Raw genomic sequence first — 18,825 nt, forward strand, 5'->3', positions numbered from 1 at the left:
TAGAAACATAGAAATCAGAAGCAGGAGTAGGCCATTCGGCCCTTCCAGCCTGCTCCGCCATTCATTTTAGAAACATACAAGATTATGAAAGGAATAGATAAGATAGAAGCAGGGAGGTTGTTTCCACTGGTGGGTGAAACTAGAACTAGGGGATATAGCCTTAAAAATAAGGGAAGCAGATTTAGGACTGAGTTGAGGAGGAACGTCAGTCACCCGAGGCTGGAATTGAACCCGGGTCCCTGGCGCTGTGAGGCAGCAGTGCTAACCCACTGCGCCACCGTGCTGCCCATGTGATATCAGAGCCACAGCAACGTGGTTGATTCTCGACTGCCCTCTAAAATGGCCCGGCAAGCCATAAAGGCTGCCAGCAATGCCCACGTCCCATGAATGAAAAAACTTTGCCCACCTACCCCTACCCGGCAAGTTTAGGTTGGGTACCTGCTGAAGATGTCTTCACAAGCACGGATGTCTGTTGCAGAAGTGTTGCCAGAGCTGCCTGACCTCCTCCGTGAGGCTGGGACTTCATACTAGCTGAGCTGGTGTGTACCTGGGTTGGGACACTGGGAGACTGCATCTGGCTGCCGATCAGCATGGTGGGTGCTTGACTGCTCAACTGGCTGAACCCAGACACAGTCTGGTTCGCTGCAGACTGCTTGGCTTGGAGGATTATGCTGTGCTGCATCTGTTGAAATAAAAAGCATCGCCATGTCTCTGCTTCTGTGCTGGCTTCTGCCGGCTCTCAGACAATCCGCATAGAATTCGCAACAAAGAACAGGCCATTCGGCCCCACAGACTCGTGTTAGCACGAGCCTCCTCCCCACCCTACTTCATTGTACCCTGTCAGCACAGCGGGAAGGGGAAGGTACAGGGGGATTGCGGGGGTAGGGGGGCGTGTGGAGGCACCAGGAAGGGGAAACTGAGGAGGCTGCAAGGGCAACGGGTGAGCCAGAGTCCAGAGAACATGGATCTAACAGGGAGGCAATATCTTCAAGGCAGGAGGCAAAAAGAAAGGGAGGTGGGGAATAGACAATTGGTAAAAGAAAATAACCAGTCCAGATCGTAACGTCACGTGTATTTCTGTTCCAGTGAAAACCTCGAGACGCTTTGTTACATTAAAGGCGCCATCTAAATGCAGGTAAAAATCACTCATCTCCCTCAGCGTTCACTTTCCCCGACATTTGGAAGATCAAATTCGGGTGTAAATTATACAGTAAATGGGGGAACCCTTAGGAGCACTGACATACAGAGGGATCTGGGCGTACAGGTCCACAGATCCCTGAAAGTGGCAACACAGGCGGATAAGGTGGTCAAGGCGGCATACAGCAGGCTTGCCTTCATCAGCCGGGACATCGAGTATAAAAGTTGGCCAGATAGTTACAGCTGTATAAAAACTTTAGTTAGGCCATATTTGGAGTATTGCACGGGATTCTGGTCGGCACACTACCAGAAGGACGTGGGTGCTTTGGAGAGAGTGCAAAGAAAGTTCACCAGGATGTTGCCTGCCTGGTCTGGAGGGTTTTGGGTATGAGGAGAGGTTGGATAAACTTGGATTGTTTTCACTGGAACGACGGAGGTTGAGGAGTGACCTGATAGAGGTCGACAAAATTATGAGGGGCGTAGACAGGGTGGATAGTCAGAGGCTTTTTCCCCGGGGGGGGTGAAAAGGTCAACTACAAGAGGGCACAGGTTCAAGGTGAGAGGGGGGAAAGTTTAGGGGAGATGTACGGGGAAAGTTTTTCACACAGAGGGTGGTGGGTGCGTGGAACGCGCTGCCAGTGGAGGTGGTGGAACAGGAACATTAGCAACATTCAAGGTGTATCTTGATAGACACACAAACGGGAGGTGAACAGAGAGATGGAAACCACACATGGGCGATAAGTAGTGGAATAAGGATTAGTAATCGGAGCACGCTTGCTGGGCCGAAGGGCTGTATTGTGCTTTATTTACAGAGGTCGAGTAATTACTACCCTCCATCCCCATCCTATTATAGAAAGGATATTATTAAACGAGAAAGAGTGCAGAAGAAATTTACTAGGATGCTACCGGGACTTGATGGTTTGAGTTATAAGGAGAGGCTGGATAGACTGGGACTTTTTTCTCTGGAGCGTAGGAGGCTGAGGGGTGATCTTATAGAGGTCTATAAAATAATGAGGGGCATAGATCAGCTAGATTGTCAATATCTTTTCCCAAAGGTAGGGGAGTCTAAAACTAGAGGGCATAGGTTTAAGGTGAGAGGGGAGAGATACAGAAGTGCCCAGAGGGGCAATTTTTTCACACAGAGGGTGGCGAGTGTCTGGAACAAGTTGCCAGAGGTAGTAGTAGAGGCGGGTACAATTTTGTCTTTTAACAAGCATTTAGACAGTTACATGGGTAAGATGGGTATAGAGGGATATGGGCCAAATGCAGGCAATTGGGGCTAGCTTAGGGGTTTAAAAAAAAAGGGCGGCATGGACAAGTTAGGCCGAAGGGCCTGTTTCCATGCTGTAAACCTCGATGACTCTATTTACCCAGCCTTCCAAACCCCCTCCCCAGCTCATTCCCACCCCGGTGGTGCTACAGTGCCTTTGGCACTCCAGCTCCCCGCCCTGCTCACCTGCTGCAGTTTCTCCATGATGTTTTTCTGCTGGTCACTGGGGTTGGGAATCGAAGAAATGGACTGGAGCTGGTTGGTCACCATCTGGAACTTGTGCTGCTGCTCGGCCGTGAGGTGCAGCGTCTGGTAGACGGGTTGCAGGGGGGCCTGCGACTGGGACTGGCAGTGCAACTGAAGCTGCACGTGCTGCGCCGGAGACTGCGTCGCGTGATGCTCGCCCGCCGCTTGGGAAGGAGCTGTGGACGGGTGCAAGAGGTGGGACGGGGTCTGCACCTCCGCCTGACTCTGGACCTGCGGGGTGGGCTGGACCTGGAGGTGTATCTGGGTGGGTGACGTCAGCTGGGCCTGAGACTGGGTTGGGGGCTCGGACTGGGAGGGATTCTGGAACTGAACCTGCACGTGCGGCTGCGACGGAGGCCGCATGGGGTGCTGCCCCTGCGGCGTCCCGTGCGGGGAGGACTGGACCTGCGTCTGAATCACGTAGAGGGGCTGCAGGGGTAGCTGAGACGGAGTACAGGAGCGGGAGAGGGGCTCGGAAGGGGGTCTGGACAGCGCCTGGGGCTGCGAGGACGGCCGCGACTGAGGGCGGGAGGGGGGTCTCGACAGGGGCTGCGGCTGAGAGGGAGGACGAGACTGGTGGGGGGATTGCATCTGGTGGGGCGACTGCATCTGGTGGGGGGATTGCATCTGGTGGGGCGACTGCATCTGGTGGGGCGACTGCATCTGGTGGGGCGACTGCATCTGGTGGGGCGACTGCATCTGGTGGGGCGACTGCATCTGGTGGGGGGATTGCATTTGGTGGGGGGACTGCATCTGCTGAAGGTGAAGTTGGCCGTCGCTCTGCGGTGCTTGAGGTAGAGGTGACTGTGAGGTAACCGGCAGCTGTTGCAAAGCCGTCTTCTGCTGCCCGGAAGCCATCTGCTGAGTGAATCAAACAAAAGTAGAACCTCGCGGAATTTCATACAGCGAAACTTGAGTGCGATCTAGGTTGCTAGTCCCTTCAAGATAAAATGATTTGTTGAATGAAGTGGACAGACAAACAAGATTCCTATTTTGATGCGAAAAGAGGTCACACTCTAAATTTCAGCCTCACTCACTTACAGAAATCCACAACTTGAACTGATATTTAATACCCGCCCCCTTCTGCACTGTAGGGATTCTACAATTCTGTCATCTCAGTGGAACACAATAATATTGGATGCTTTCTTTACCAACATTTAAAAAAAGCACTGCACATTTTCATGGACTGATCAAGGTGGGGAATAAAATAAAGTCTCCTCACCTTCAAGCACACAGTGCGATCAAACGCTCCTAGGACAGGTACAGCACGGGGTTAGATACAGAGTAAAGCTCCCTCTACACTGTCCCCCCCATCAAACACTCCCAGGACAGGTACAGCACGGGGTTAGATACAGAGTAAAGCTCCCTCTACACTGTCCCCCCCATCAAACACTCCCAGGACAGGTACAGCACGGGGTTAGATACAGAGTAAAGCTCCCTCTACACTGTCCCCATCAAACACTCCCAGGACAGATACAGCACGGGGTTAGATACAGAGTAAAGCTCCCTCTACACTGTCCCCCATCAAATACTCCCAGGACAGGTACAGCACGGGATTAGATACAGAGTAAAGCTCCCTCTACACTGTCCCCCATCAAACACTCCCATCTCTATCAAATCTCCCCTCAATGCCTTTGCTTCGAGAAGTACAACTGGGCCTTGTAGCTATAATACGGCCTGCCTGGAACAATTGTAGTAAATCTCTTCTGTGTCTTCTCAAAGACCCTCATAATCTTCCCAAAACGCTGAACTGACCCGCCACGCCGCCCGTCCCCCACCCCACATCGTACAATGCGCAGATTGTGGGGAGAAAACAACACTGATGTGACGGTGTAGTACGGTGCGGCTCGACCAATGATCAGTGCGCTGTGTAAATCAGATACGTATTCTACATATACACGCATACAGACAGATCACACTTTGCATCTTCCTCTGGTATAAGTAAATGTTAGGAGTTAAAAGGAGGCAAGGTGGAAGGAACAGTAAACAGCAGCTTTTAGCCAGAAGGAAGGGCAAGTGTAGAAAACCCATTTGGAGAGGGCAAGGTTCACTAGTCTGTTACAGGCCACGCGCACACACACACACACACACACACACACACGAGCTTTGACGGGGGTCAGTGTGGATCGCTAACTGCACATTTAAACAACACCAGCCAGGACGAGACCCAGAGGCCTCAGTACGGGTGGCAATAGAGACTCATCCCCCCCCAAAGCGAGCAACCAGAGGCTTGGAACACAAGTAACCCCTTCCTCGGCACCCCAAAATCTGCCGCAGTGACAGCCTGAGCAACACTCTCAAACCTGGGAAGAAAGCTCATAGATCCAGTGAATTCCTCACACAAATTATCACCAATTTACAGCACAGAAACAGGCCATTCGGCCCAACTAGTCTGTGCTGGTCTTTATGCTCCACATGAGACCCTCTCACCATATTTATCTCTCCCTATCAGCATACGCTTCCGGTTGTGCACCGTTTTAAACTTCAGCAACCCCATCACAGGGCTGCACTCTCAAAGAGAGGTGAACTTTTTGTACCTTCTTATTGCAATTAATTTGCTGACTTTTTTATTTTATAAAATTCGGAATAAGTCTCGAGAGAACATCTTTGCAGCTCACTCCCAGGACAGGTACAGCACAGGGTTAGATACAGAGTAAAGCTCCCTCTCCACTGTCCCCCATCAAACACTCCCAGGACAGGTACAGCACGGGGTTAGATACAGAGTAAAGCTCCCTCTACACTGTCCCCCATCAAACACTCCCAGGACAGGTACAGCACGGGGTTAGATACAGGGTAAAGCTCCCTCTACACTGTCCCCCATCAAACACTCCCAGGACAGGTACAGCACAGGGTTAGATACAGAGTAAAGCTCCCTCTCCACTGTCCCCCATCAAACACTCCCAGGACAGGTACAGCACGGGGTTAGATACAGAGTAAAGCTCCCTCTACACTGTCCCCCATCAAACACTCCCAGGACAGGTACAGCACGGGGTTAGATACAGGGTAAAGCTCCCTCTACACTGCCCCCATCAAACACTCCCAGGACAGGTACAGCACAGGGTTAGATACAGAGTAAAGCTCCCTCTACACTGTCCCCCATCAAACACTCCCAGGACAGGTACAACACGGGGTTAGATACAGAGTAAAGCTCCCACTCCACTGTCCCCCATCAAACACTGCCAGGACAGGTACAGCACGGGGTTAGATACAGAGTAAAGCTCCCTCTACACTTCCCCCATCAAACACTCCCAGGACAGGTACAGCACGGGGTTAGATACAGAGTAAAGCTCCCTCTACACTTCCCCCATCAAACACTCCCAGGACAGGTACAGCACGGGGTTAGATACAGAGTAAAGCTCCCTCTACACTTCCCCCATCAAACACTCCCAGGACAGGTACAGCACGGGGTTAGATACAGAGTAAAGCTCCCACTCCACTGTCCCCCATCAAACACTGCCAGGACAGGTACAGCACGGGGTTAGATACAGAGTAAAGCTCCCTCTACACTTCCCCCATCAAACACTCCCAGGACAGACACAGCACGGGGTTAGATACCGAGTAAAGCTCCCTCTACACTGTCCCCATCAAACACTCCCAGGACAGGTAGAACATGGGGTTAGATACAGAGTGAAGCTCCCTCTACACCGTCCCCATCAAACACTCCCAGGACAGGTAGAACATGGGGTTAGATACAGAGTGAAGCTCCCTCTACACCGTCCCCATCAAACACTCCCAGGACAGGTACAGCACGGGTTAGATACAGAGTAAAGCTCCCACTCCACTGTCCCCCATCAAACACTGCCAGGACAGGTACAGCACGGGGTTAGATACAGAGTAAAGCTCCCTCTCCACTGTCCCCCATCAAACACTCCCAGGACAGGTACAGCACAGGGTTAGATACAGAGTAAAGCTCCCTCTACACTGTCCCCCATCAAACACTCCCAGGACAGGTACAGCACGGGGTTAGATACAGAGTAAAGCTCCCTCTACACTGTCCCCATCAAACACTCCCAGGACAGGTACAGCACGGGTTAGATACAGAGTAAAGCTCCCTCTACACTGTCCCCCATCAAACACTCCCAGGACAGGTACAGCACGGGGTTAGATACAGAGTAAAGCTCCCTCTACACTGTCCCCCATCAAACACTCCCAGGACAGGTACAGCACGGGGTTAGATACAGAGTAAAGCTCCCTCTACACTGTCCCCATCAAACACTCCCAGGACAGGTACAGCACGGGTTAGATACAGAGTAAAGCTCCCTCTACACTGTCCCCCATCAAACACTCCCAGGACAGGTACAGCACGGGGTTAGATACAGAGTAAAGCTCCCTCTACACTGTCCCCCATTCCCTCTACACTGTCCCCCATCAAACACTCCCAGGACAGGTACAGCACGGGTTAGATACAGAGTAAAGCTCCCTCTACACTGTCCCCCATCAAACACTCCCAGGACAGGTACAGCACGGGGTTAGATACAGAGTAAAGCTCCCTCTACACTGTCCCCATCAAACACTCCCAGGACAGGTACAGCACGGGGTTAGATACAGAGTAAAGCCCCCTCTACACTGTCCCCCCCATCATTCTCAGGACAGGTACAGCACAGTCAGGTATGGAGTACAGCCTCTCCCATCAAATGGGTTGCAGTCCCAATCTCACAAAAAAGCTCTCCCCCCTTCCCCAACATTCCACATCTTGATGCAAATTTTCCATAGAATGCTGCAGACCTGATTGTGGCCGTTCAGCCCACAGTGTCTGTGCTGGCTCTTTGAAGTAAAATCTAATTGGTCTTGTTTCTCCCCATTGCCCTCGCAAATTGCTCCTTTTTCGATCAATTACCCAATTCTATCTTGAAAGTTCCTGCTGCCCCTCTGAGGCAGCACATCCCAGATTAGCACAACTTTGCTGCGTCAATAAAACCTCCCCCCCCCCCCACATCTCCTTCAGGATCTTGTTCCAAGTGCCTTAAAGCTGCATCCCTTCTGGTTAGGAACCCTCCAGCTGCCAGAAACAGTTTCTCCGCGATCACTCTGTCCGTCACCTTCCTGGTTTCGAAGACCTCTAATTGAATCTCCTCTCATCTCTCTCTCCTCTCTCGGAGAGAAAAGCTCCGGCTCCTCCCGTCCCACCCTCGCCCACCCCCCCCCCCTCCCACCGGTCTCCTCCACACCTTCTCCAAGGCCTCGACAACCTGCCTGCGCTGTGGTGCGCAGAAATGGACACAAAACACTCAAGCTGCCGGCCTGATCCCCGTAAAAAAGGGTTCTTGGTCAAAAGTCATTTTGGTGCGTTTTCTTTCCCTCCACCCCTGCCCAACCCCACCCCACCCCCCGCGCCCCCGCCTTGTGCAGATAACGCAGACTGGGACCCGTCAAAACTCAAAAGCAAGAGAGCCGTGTTAGTAGAGGGCGTCAGAGAGCGAGAGATTGGGAGGAGGGCGGGTGTTGTCAGGACTACCTGGCCAGCCCGTATCTGCTGGAACGGTGCGTTTGGCAGCGAAGGCAACCCCGTTTGCCCTTTGGAGTCCGCGTGTCCCGCAGGCGTGGCCGGTGCCAGCCCCACGCTACTGCTGACGATAACGGAGGCAGGGACACTGCTAGTGGTGGAGGTCGGCGCTAAGCTGTGAGGGGATGGCTGGTTCAGGCCCTTTTCCTGTTGGAGTTTCAGGGCTGCCTGGTAAAGCTGCTGCTGTTTCTGTTCCTGCTGTAATGTTCAAGATAAAGTCCATCAGCACACACGGCACCGTTAACGAGAGCTGCACCTCAGAAACCCCCCATCCCCCCTCCGGGGGTGGGGGGACCACGCCAAACAAAACTGCAAAGGGCACCCACCCACAGGTGATGCAAAAAAATATATAAAAACACCAGCACGGACTCAGCGCCACTCGTCAAGGAGTTGGACGGCACGGTGGCACAGTGGTTAGCACTGCTGCCTCACACAGCAGCAGGGATCCGGGTTCAATTCCGGCTTTGGGTGACTCACTGTGTGTGTGTTCTCCCCGTGTCTGCGTGGGCTTCCTCCGGGTGCTCCAGTTTCCTCCCATAGTCCAAAGATGTGCAGGTTAGGTGGATTGGCCGTGCTAAATTTCCCTTTAGTATCCAAAGATGTGTCGGTTGGGGGAATTAGTGGGGTAAATACGTGGGGCTGCTGGGGTAGGGCCTGGATGGGACTGTTGTTGATGCAGACTCAATGGGCCGAATGGTCTCCTTCTGCACTGTCGGGATTCTGCAAACATAACCCCTCCAGATCCCTGCGCCTCTCCAGGTCTGGTCTTCTCCCCCATTCTCAGGGGGGAGATGGGCACCTAGTAATGTCACTTTGGTGTCACTACGCCAAAGGGCCTCTTGTGCGCTGTAGGGATTCTATAATTCTATTTTATAATTCACTGGACTAGTAATCCAGACACTCAGGCTAATGCCCCCATGGTTGGTGGAATTTGAATGAAATCTGGAATTGAAAGCTTATCTCAGTAATGGTGACCATGAAATCATTGTCGATTGTTGTAAAAACCCTGGTTCACTAATGTCCTTGAAGGAAATCTGCCGCCTTTACCTGGTCTGGCCGGCATGTGACCCCTGAGCCACAGTAATAATTGCCCTCTGAAATGGCCTGTGCATGGGGCAATTAAGGATGGCCAACAAATGCTGGCCTTGATAACCGCCCACATCCCATGAAGGAATTTGAAAAAAAAAAATTACACCGCCATTGGTGTCTTCAGCTGTCAAGACCCTAAGCTCTGCAATTCCCTTCCTAAGTCTCTCACTCCCCTCTTCTTTAAGATGCATCTTGAAACCTACCACACCTGGAGTATTGTGCGCAGTTTTGGTGTCCTTATCTGAGGAAGGATGCCCTTGCTATAGAGGGAGTACAGTGAAGGTTGATTCCTGGGATGGCAGGTCTGTCACATGAGGAGAGACTAAGTCGGTTAGGATTATATTCACTGGAGTTTAGAAGAGTGAGGGGGGATCTGATAGAAACTTATAAAATTCTAACAGGATCAGACAGGGTAGATTCAGAAAGAATGTTCCCGATGGTGGGGGGAGTCCAGAACTAGGGGTCATAGTTTGAGGAAAAGGGATAAACCTTTTAGAACTGAGGTGAGGAGAAATTTCTTCACCCAGAGGATGGTGAATGTGTAGAATTCACTCCCACAGAAAGTAGTTGAGGCCAAATTGCGTGATTTCAAGAAGAAATTAGATATAGCTCTTGGGGCTGAAGGGATCGAGGGATTATGGGGGGGGAAGGGGGGATCAGGATATTGAATATGATCAGCCATGATCAAAATGAATGGCGGAGCAGGGTCGAAGGGCCGAATGGCCTCCTCCTGCTTCTAGTTTCTACGTTTACCTCTTTATTTCTTAAAAGTTAAAGTTTATTTATTAGTCACAAGTAGGCTTACATTAACACTGCAATGAAATTACTGTGAAAATACCCTAGACGCCACTCTGGCGCCTGTTCAGGTACACTGAGGGAGAATTTAGCACGGGCAATGTGCCTAAAACCAGCACGTCTTTCAGGCTGTGGGAGGAAACCGGAGTACCCGGTAGCACAGTGGTTAGCACTGCTGATTCACAGCTCCAGGGACCTGGGTTCGATTCCCGGCTTGGGTCACTGTCTGTGTGGAGTTAGCACATTCTCCCCACGTCTGCGTGGGTTTCCTCCGGGTGCTCCGGTTTCCTCCCACAGTCCAAAGATGTGCGGGTTAGGTTGATTGGCCAGGCTAAAAATTGCCCCTTAAGTGTCCTGAGATGCGTAGGTTAGAGGGATTAGCGGGTAAATATGTAGGGATATGAGGGTAGGGCCTGGGTGGGATTGTGGTCGGTGCAGACTCGATGGGCCAAATGGCCTCTTTCTGCACTGTAGGGTTTCTATGATTCACCCAGAGGAAACCCACGCAGACATGGGGGGGAATGTGCAGACTCCACACAGTCTGGGAATTGAACCCAGGTCCCTGGCGCTGTGAGGCAGCAGTGCTAACCACTGTGCCACCTGGTCACCTATCCTAACGTATGTAGCTCCTTATATGACAGTGTCGAATTTTGTTTGATAATCGCTTGAGAAGCATCTTGGGACATTAAAGGAGATATAAAAATTTGAAGTTATTGTTGAAATGCAAGCGTCAGTCAGCATCGGGAGAGGAGAGGGCAGGTTAATTGTTGGGGAGGTGCCCATCATTTGACACACATATTCCCTTGCTTTCACTTTCTATTTGTTTGCAATGTTTATGTTTCTATTAATGAATCTAGTGGTGCTGTGTATCCTCCACGCTCTATTACACACCCTGCATATTCCCTACGGAAGCTGGTGTGAAAGACAACTGCTCCCCTTGGCATTACCTCACCGCATGCGGGCCCCAGAGATTTCTGGTTCCTGTGGTTCAGACAACAATCGGGACATGAATCAAGTGCATGGCTGTACAAAGCTCTGAAATCAAATTATTGCCTAGCATATCCTGGGATGGTTATCGGGATGGCTAGCAGTGGGAGGATAATGGGAGCTCTGATCCTATTAAGCCCTGGGAAGGTTGACAGCGTAACCACCATCTCTTGTTAGAAATTAGGGGGAAGGCGATGGCCTAGTGGTATTATCGCTAGATTATTAATCCAGAAACTCAGCTAATGTTCCGGGGGACCCGGGTTCGAATCCCGCCACGGCAGATGGTGGAATTTGAATTCAATAAAAAAAATCTGGAATTAAGAATCTACTGATGACCATGAAACCATTGTCGGAAAAACCCATCTGGTTCACTCATGTCCTTTGGGGAAGGAAATCTGCTGTCCTTACCCGGTCTGGCCTACATGTGACTCCAGAGTCACAGCAATATGGTTGACTCTCAACTGCCCTCAGGCAACTAGCGATGGGCAATAAATGCTGGCCCAGCCAGCGACGCCCATGTCCCAAGAATAAATTTTTTAAAAATACAATGTCGGAAGGGGAGTGGTATTGTCACTGGGCTAGCAATCCACAGACACAGGCATTCTGGGGACCCAGGTTCGAATCCCATTCTGGGGACATTCTGGGGACCCAGGTTCGAATCGCACCATGCCAGATAGTAAAATTGGAATTCAATAAATATCTGTAATTAAAAAGGAAATCACTGTTGATTGCTGTTAAAACCTCATCTAGTTCATTAGTCCCCTTTAGGGAAGGAAATCTACATTCCTTACCTGGGTCTGGCCTACATGTGACTCCAGAGCCACAGTCATGTGGTTGATTCTTAAATGCCCTCTGAAATGGCCGAGCAAAAGTAAAGTTTTAAAGTTTATTTATTAGTCACAAGTAGGCTTACACTAACACTGTAATGAAGTTACTGTGAAAATCCCCTAGTCACCCCACACTCCGCCGCCTGTTCGGATTACACTGAGGGTGAATTTAGCACGGCCGATGTACCCAACCAGCACACCTTTCGGACTGTGGGAGGAAACCGAAGGAAACCCCACGCAGACACGGGGAGAACGTGCAGACTCCGCACAGACAGTGATCCCAAGCCGGGAATCGAACCCGGGTCCCTGGCGCTGTGAGGCAGCAGTGCTAACCCGCTGTGCTGCCTCAATCAGTTCAAGGAGTTATTAGGGATGGGCAACGAATGCGATGTCCGCATCCCATGAATGAAGAAGAAAAAAATAAAGTTAAACCAACAAGTGCTTTGCTGGGTTGATGGAATGTTGGCCGTCCTCTCAAGGAGGCTGGGAATAAAGGAAGGAAGGTGATGCCTCAGTTGTGTGGAGTCCCTGAATGACTCTATCTGGAATAATTGTGTTCAGTTCCGGATAGCACAGCTCAGGAAGGATATACAAGACAGAGTACAGTGCCGATCCATCAGAACGGGTTAAATTACAAGAAAGTTACGCAAAGCTTGCATTCCCTCAAGTTGAGGTAGCTTTGCGGTGACCTAATTGAGGAATGAGAGATTAAAATGGTAAATAGGAATTTTATCCTCTGGAGCGGGGGGAGTCCAGAACAAAGGGGGTTTGGGGGGGGGGGGGGGGGTGCAGAACCTTAAAAACAAAGAGATAGGCCATTCAGGCTTGAAGGCAGGAAGCACATCTTCAGACATAGGGTAAGGGATTCTGGAACTTTCCCCCCCCCGCCTCCACTCCACACACACAAGACGGGTACAATGTCAAACAGAGTCTGCTGAACATACCATCAGTCACCCACTCGAGTTGCCGGGGGAGGTAGTGGAAGTGGATTCAATAGCGAGTTTTAAGGGGCGTCTGGACAAATACATGAATAGGATGGGAATAGAGGGATATGGTCCCCGGAAGGGTAGGGGGTTTCAGTTCAGTCGGGGCAGCATGGTCGGTGCAGGCTTGGAGGGCCGAAGGGCCTGTTCCTGTGCTGTACTTTTCTTTGTTCTCTTCGAGTTTGACTTCCAGCCTGTGCTACTCGCGGTTCTCAGCCAGATTGGCAGGAGCGGGCTCGATAACACGTCCCGCGGCAGGGGGGGGGCTGCCTGCGATATCAGCAACGCAGCCGCGCAGTGGGCGCGACTGCGATGCCTTTCACAGTCGGGCAGCCTGTCATCAGATCACTGTGTGTGTGGTGGGGAGGTTGCTGCCGCACAGAGAGCCCAGTGTCGATGGAAACTTCCACCCCACAAGGTGGACAAGGGAGGGAGGGGGGGTGAGGAATCTGCTGGGGGGGGGATGGAGAGACAAAGAAGTATTTAATGAACCGCAACGCAATATCAAAGTCTTTACCTGCTGGAAGAACATGTCTGCTGCGTCCTGGCTGAGGGCTGCTGGGGGCCCTTGTTGGCCGATGATAATTTTTCCAGGCGTCTGCAACATGCTGCTGCTGGGCTGAGAGACCGGGGGGAGCTGCTGCTGGCCAGGGTGTGGCGGCTGCGTCGACTGTGGCTGAGAGGCAGCCGCTGTCTGGACAGTCAGCAGGGAGGGTTGCCCGTTCCCGAGAGCCATCAAGCTGGGGCCAGAGCCCACCTGCTGTTGCTGGATGACACTGGAGCCCTGGGCGTTACTGGCTGGCTGCTGGATGCTGACCGCTTGCCCCAGACCCTCGCCGCTGTTGAGCATGGTGACCTGGTTGGGGAGCGTCACCCCCTGGATGACGGCCGACTGGCTCTGCTGGTTGATGGCGCCGCCGGCCAGTGTCGCCTGGACCGAGGCGGAGGTCTGCGGGTTGAGGCTGTTAGCCAACGAGACGGGCATCTGGAAGACCGCGGGCTGCCCCACGGGGCCAGGCTGCAGCTGGATGGGGGCAGACAGGATGTGGGTGGTCCCATGGGCATTCTGGGCGGCTATCACCTGGCTCAGATTCAGCTGGCCGGCAATGTTCTGATTGGTCAAGATCTGGGCGGGCAAGGTCTGATTGGCAATCAACTGGCCAGCCGGACCCTGACTGGTGATGATGTGAGTCGCGGGCGCCTGTGCGCCCGCGGACTGGGCAGTCAGTATCTGCCCGCCCACGTTAGCCTGCAGGGCGGACAGCTGCTGAGAGAGGGGGACGGCGGAGGTACCGGACAGCTGCCCTTGGAGGAGGAACTGGTTCTGGCTTTGCAGCATGGCCGGTTGCATGTGTTGGGGCTGGATGACGATGCTGCCACCTGGCAGGTGGAGGCTTAAGGGCTTCCCCAAGGCTTGCTGCGGTGCCTGGTGCTGCTTGAAAACACCGGAGGAGATAGTCTGGGGGAAGCCAGGCCCAGAGGCCGAGAAGACCACGTTCTGCACGGGTTTCCCCGCCATGAAGGTCAAATTCTGCTGGGCCTTCTGCTGCTGCTGCTGTTGCTGCTGCTGGAGGGACGCCTCATTCTGGATCGCCAGCGCGGTGTTGGCAGAAGCAAACGGCTTGGAGCTGATCTGAAAGAGTTTGTGCTGGATGACCCCTCCCGTCGGCTTTGGCTGGATGGGAGTCGGGGTCCTCTGAATGATGACGTTCTGAGCGGAGAGCGGAGCCTGCATCATGGGGCTGCTCGTGGTGGGTCTGACGGCCAGCGACTGGTTTGCCTGGGCGATGGACGTGCCGGCAAAGAGAGAGTTCCCGTTCAGTGCCCCGGGAGCAGCATTCTTCTGGAGCACGAGCCCCGTGTTGGGTGGGGAGACCCCAGCAGAGTTCAAGGCCACTTGCTGCTGGTCCGGGGCGGGCGACGATATGTAGCTACCAACTGGCACAGTGGTCATCTGGGTGGGCTGCCCGGCCTTGGTGATGATCTGCTGAGCTGGCTGGTTGATGGTCATGACGGACTGGTTCGACAACTGCCCGACCACCTGGATCTGTCCAATGCCCAAGGCCCCGGATGGACTTCCGTTCGGGAGCCCCTGGAGATTGGAGACCGGCTGCAACGTCACGTTGCCCAGCCCCACTTGCTGCAGGAAAGGCTGGACGTTGATGGCCTTGTTGACCACTTGGCCTCCGATGGTCTGCTGCTGGATCAGAGTCTGCTGGGCAAGGACAGTGGGCTGCTGCTGTAACCCGATCAAGTCCGCGCTGGTGGAGAAAAGCTGGGAGGCCTCGGCCGCCTGCGACACTGGCTGCAGGGAGGAGAAGTGGAGGGAGGCAATGTCCAGGTCCGCATCCTCTTCCAGCGACTGCTCCGTGATGTTGGCCTCTTGCAAGCTCTGCTGCAAGATGTCACAGGGCTGATCGGAATTCTGCAGGTTGGAACCAGGGGACGGTCCGAGGATATCATCTTCCAGAAAATCGAGATCGACTGCGCTGGAGGGATTCTGAGTCTGCCCGCTGTTCAGATGATTAACAGCCGTATCCTGTACATTGAGCTGAAAGGATTCAATAGGTTAGCAACTCTGAATTAGATTCTACGGTCTACAGCAACTCTCAGATCCAAGAGGCAAAGCAAGCAGCAGCTGATGGAGTCACTTTATCAGAATGTGAAATGAAACAGCAATGGAAAACAAAATAAAAACACATCTCTATCGCAACTTTCATCCAGTTACGGATATCACACTAGATGAAACATTACAGAATGTACCAAGTCGTAGCAAGGGCTTCAGTTACACGTGGAGATTGAAACTGAGTTCTTTCTCCTTACGGCATGGAATCATAGAATCCCTACAGTGCAGGAGGAGGCCATTCGGCCTATCGAGTCTGCACCGACAACAATCCCACCCAAGCCCTTGAAAGTTAAGGCTTACATTAACACTGCAATTAAGTTACTGTGAAATTCCCCAGGTCGCCACACTCCGGCGCCTGTTCGGGTCAATGCACCCTAACCAGCACGGCTTTCAGAATGTGGGAGGAAACCGGAGCACCCGGAGGAAACCCACGCAGACACGGGGGGAGAACGTGCAAACTCCGCACAGACGGTGACCCAAGCTGGGAATCGAACCCTGGTCCCTGGCGCTGTGAGGCATCAGGGGCAATTTAAGCACGGCCAATCCACCTAACCAGCACGTCTTCCGGACTGTGGGAGGAAACCCACGCAGACACGGGGGAGAACACGGGGGAGTGGGCGGCACGGTAGCACAGTGGTTAGCACTGCTGCTTCACAGCTCCTGGGACCTGGGTTCGTTTCCCGGCTCGGGTCGCTGTCTGTGTGGAGTTTGCACGTTCTCCTCGTGTCTGCGTGGGTTTCCTCCGGGTGCTCCGGTTTCCTCCCACAGTCCAAAGATGTGCGGGTTAGGTTGATTGGCCAAGCTAAAATTGCCCCTTAGTGTCCTGAGATGCGTAGATTAGAGGGATTAGCGGGTAAAATATGTGGGGATATGGGGGTAGGGCCTGGGTGGGATTGTGGTCGGTGTAGACTCGATGGGCCGAATGGGCCTCTTTCTGTACTGTAGGGTTTCTATGATTTCGAATGTGCAAACTCCACACAGACAGTGACCCAAGGCCGGGAATCGAACCCAGGTCCCTGGCGCTGTGAGGCAGCCGTGCTAACCACTGTGCCACCGCTTGAAGAATCTTGATATATCAGGTAGGGGAAAACTGGCCTGAAGGCGAGTAATCAGAGGACACAGATTTAAGGCGATTGAGAAAGGAACCAGGCGGGAGATGTGAAATGTTTTTACGCAGAGAATTGTTGTGATCTGGGAGGTGCTGCCTGAAAGGGCGACGGAAGCAGATTCAACAGGAACTTTAAAAAAAAAAGGGAACTGGGTAAACACTTGAAAAGGGGAAAACAAAATGCAGGGCTGTGTGGGAAGAGGAGGGGAGTGTGACTAATTGCAGTTCTTTCAGAGAGCTAGAATAGACGCCGTGGGCCAAATGGTCTCCTTCTGCGCTGGATGTTTCCACCAATCTAACCCAAATCCCTTCACTCAATAATTTCTCTCAACTGCAATAACTCGTGATATGAACAAGCATGGAACTATTCCACACAAGCAGCAGTGGGATTAATAATCAGTTAATCGGTTTTTGCTGGGAGTCACTCGGGGGAGAAATGTGATCCAGGGCCGCAGAGAAAACCTCACCACTCATCAAACTAAAGGGCCACTGTTTCTCAAAATCCAGCTATCGCAAAATCAATCGCGTCTGAAAACCAGACAGATCTTTAAAGTTACCATGCATGAATTTGCATTACTAGTCGAGGGATAAACAGCAGCACGGTGGCACAGTGGTTAGCACTGCTACCTCATAGTGCAGGCTTCAATTCCGGCCTTCGGTGACTGTCCGTCCGGAGTTTGCACGTTCCCACCCAGTGTCTGCGTGGGTTTCCCTCCGGGTGCTCCGCTTTTCTCTCTCACTCCAAAGGTGTGCGGGTTAGGTGGATTGGCCACGCTAAATTGCCCCTTAGTGCCCAAATATGCAGGTTAGGTGGATTTTCCATGGTAAAGGCGCGGGGTTATGGTGATAGGGTGGGCCTGGGTAGGATGCTCTTTCAGAGAGTCGGTGCAGACTTGATGGGCCAAATGGCCTCCTTTTTGCATTGCAGGGATTCTATAACTAAGCTTGCGGGGTTACCCAGAAGGGAAATCCATAAAATCCAATCCGTGAAATGACTGGTACTGGTCTGAACTGGAGTTCCGCTTTAAGGTAGAGAAGATCAGTTTGGACCAGTGCCAGTCAGTTCCCAAGTTTTACTGTTTTATTCCCTTCTGGGTAGGTGCCGCATTGAACGTCACTAACCACAAGCTTTTGCGCATGTCTTTTCCCCACGTTCCAAGTGACCCTTGACCCAACCTGCACGATCCAAAAATTGGCAATCAGGGCATTCTCCGGGCTCGCGAACCGTCTCCCACCCCCCCCCCCCAATTGGGAGAGATTGCCACCAGTGCTGATTAAAGCTGATCCCCACTAACGGGGGAAAATCAGGCGTGATCACCCCGCTGGTGGGGACAGAGACCATTGAGGACCCCCCTCTGCCCACCCCTGAGAAACTGGGGACAGAGGGATGGTGCCCCTTTGGCAGTGCCAGCCTGGCACCCTGGCAGTGCCAAGAGGTTGGGGCCAGAGGTGGGGAGGGGCGGGAGACCCACTGTGCACTCTGCATTAGGGACTGGTGGGGTTGGGAGGGAGGAGGGTGATTGGGGCTGCAGATTGTTGTGGTGAGGGGGGGAAGGCGCGGTTGTGTGGCAGTGCGCATGCGCCGATCTCCCTACTGACAGATCGGCGCAGAGGCCCACTCAGCACACTGATGCCAGCGTCTTGGGCGGGTTCAGGCTCTGCCCCCTCCCCCCCACCACCACCAGTGTGAATCCCCGAGGCTCTCTGTGCAGCATGGAGCGCCGGACATGCGTTCAACTAAATATGCCCAAAACAAATAGGCAGGTAAAGCTCCCGTTTTCCCGCCCGTTGGGCACTTAAGTTTTTTATTGGGAGAATCGCCCCCTATACCTTCGCTAGGAAACGGTGAACAGGCTCAAAGTTTCTTAAAAGTTTTCAAAGTTTTTTAAACTTTTATTTATTAGTGTCACAAGTAGGCTTACATTAACACTACAATGAAGTTACTGTGAAAATCCCCTAGTCGCCACACTCCAGCGTCTGTTCGGGTCAATGCACCCAAACCAGCACGCCTTTCAGACTGTGGGAGGAAACCGGAGCACCCGGAGGAAACCCACGCAGACACGGGGAGAACGCTCAGATTCCGCACAGGCAGTGACCCAAGCCGGGAATCAAACCCGGGTCGCTGGCGCTGTGAGGCAGCAGGGCTAACCACTGTGCCACCCATAAAGATGTGTGGGTTAAGGGGATTGGCCGTGCTAAATTGCCCCTTAGGTGTCAGGGGGACTAGTTAGGGTAAGTGCATGGAGTTATGGGG

The 18,825-nt window shown here is 52.7% G+C and overlaps 1 protein-coding gene across 6 annotated transcripts in view; it reads right to left on the reverse strand.

Annotated features, from left to right (window-relative positions):
- The window catches only part of LOC144511459 (BRD4-interacting chromatin-remodeling complex-associated protein-like), a 103,220-nt gene that overhangs the window by 21,187 nt on the left and 63,208 nt on the right, over nt 1–18,825 (reverse strand). For 3 of the 6 annotated variants that reach the window (XM_078241827.1, XM_078241830.1, XM_078241828.1), the window contains exons 6-9: nt 13,355–15,388; nt 8,109–8,354; nt 2,594–3,514; nt 439–682 (exon numbers count right to left, since the gene is read on the reverse strand). In XM_078241827.1, the coding sequence (XP_078097953.1) occupies nt 439–682; nt 2,594–3,514; nt 8,109–8,354; nt 13,355–15,388 (3,445 nt within the window). The remainder of the gene's footprint in view (nt 1–438; nt 683–2,593; nt 3,515–8,108; nt 8,355–13,354; nt 15,389–18,825) is intronic. The other 3 variants (XM_078241832.1, XM_078241831.1, XM_078241833.1) reach the window with 3 other exon arrangements.

The sequence above is a fragment of the Mustelus asterias genome, chromosome 24 (assembly GCF_964213995.1).
Source record: "Mustelus asterias chromosome 24, sMusAst1.hap1.1, whole genome shotgun sequence".
NCBI lineage: Eukaryota > Metazoa > Chordata > Chondrichthyes > Carcharhiniformes > Triakidae > Mustelus > Mustelus asterias.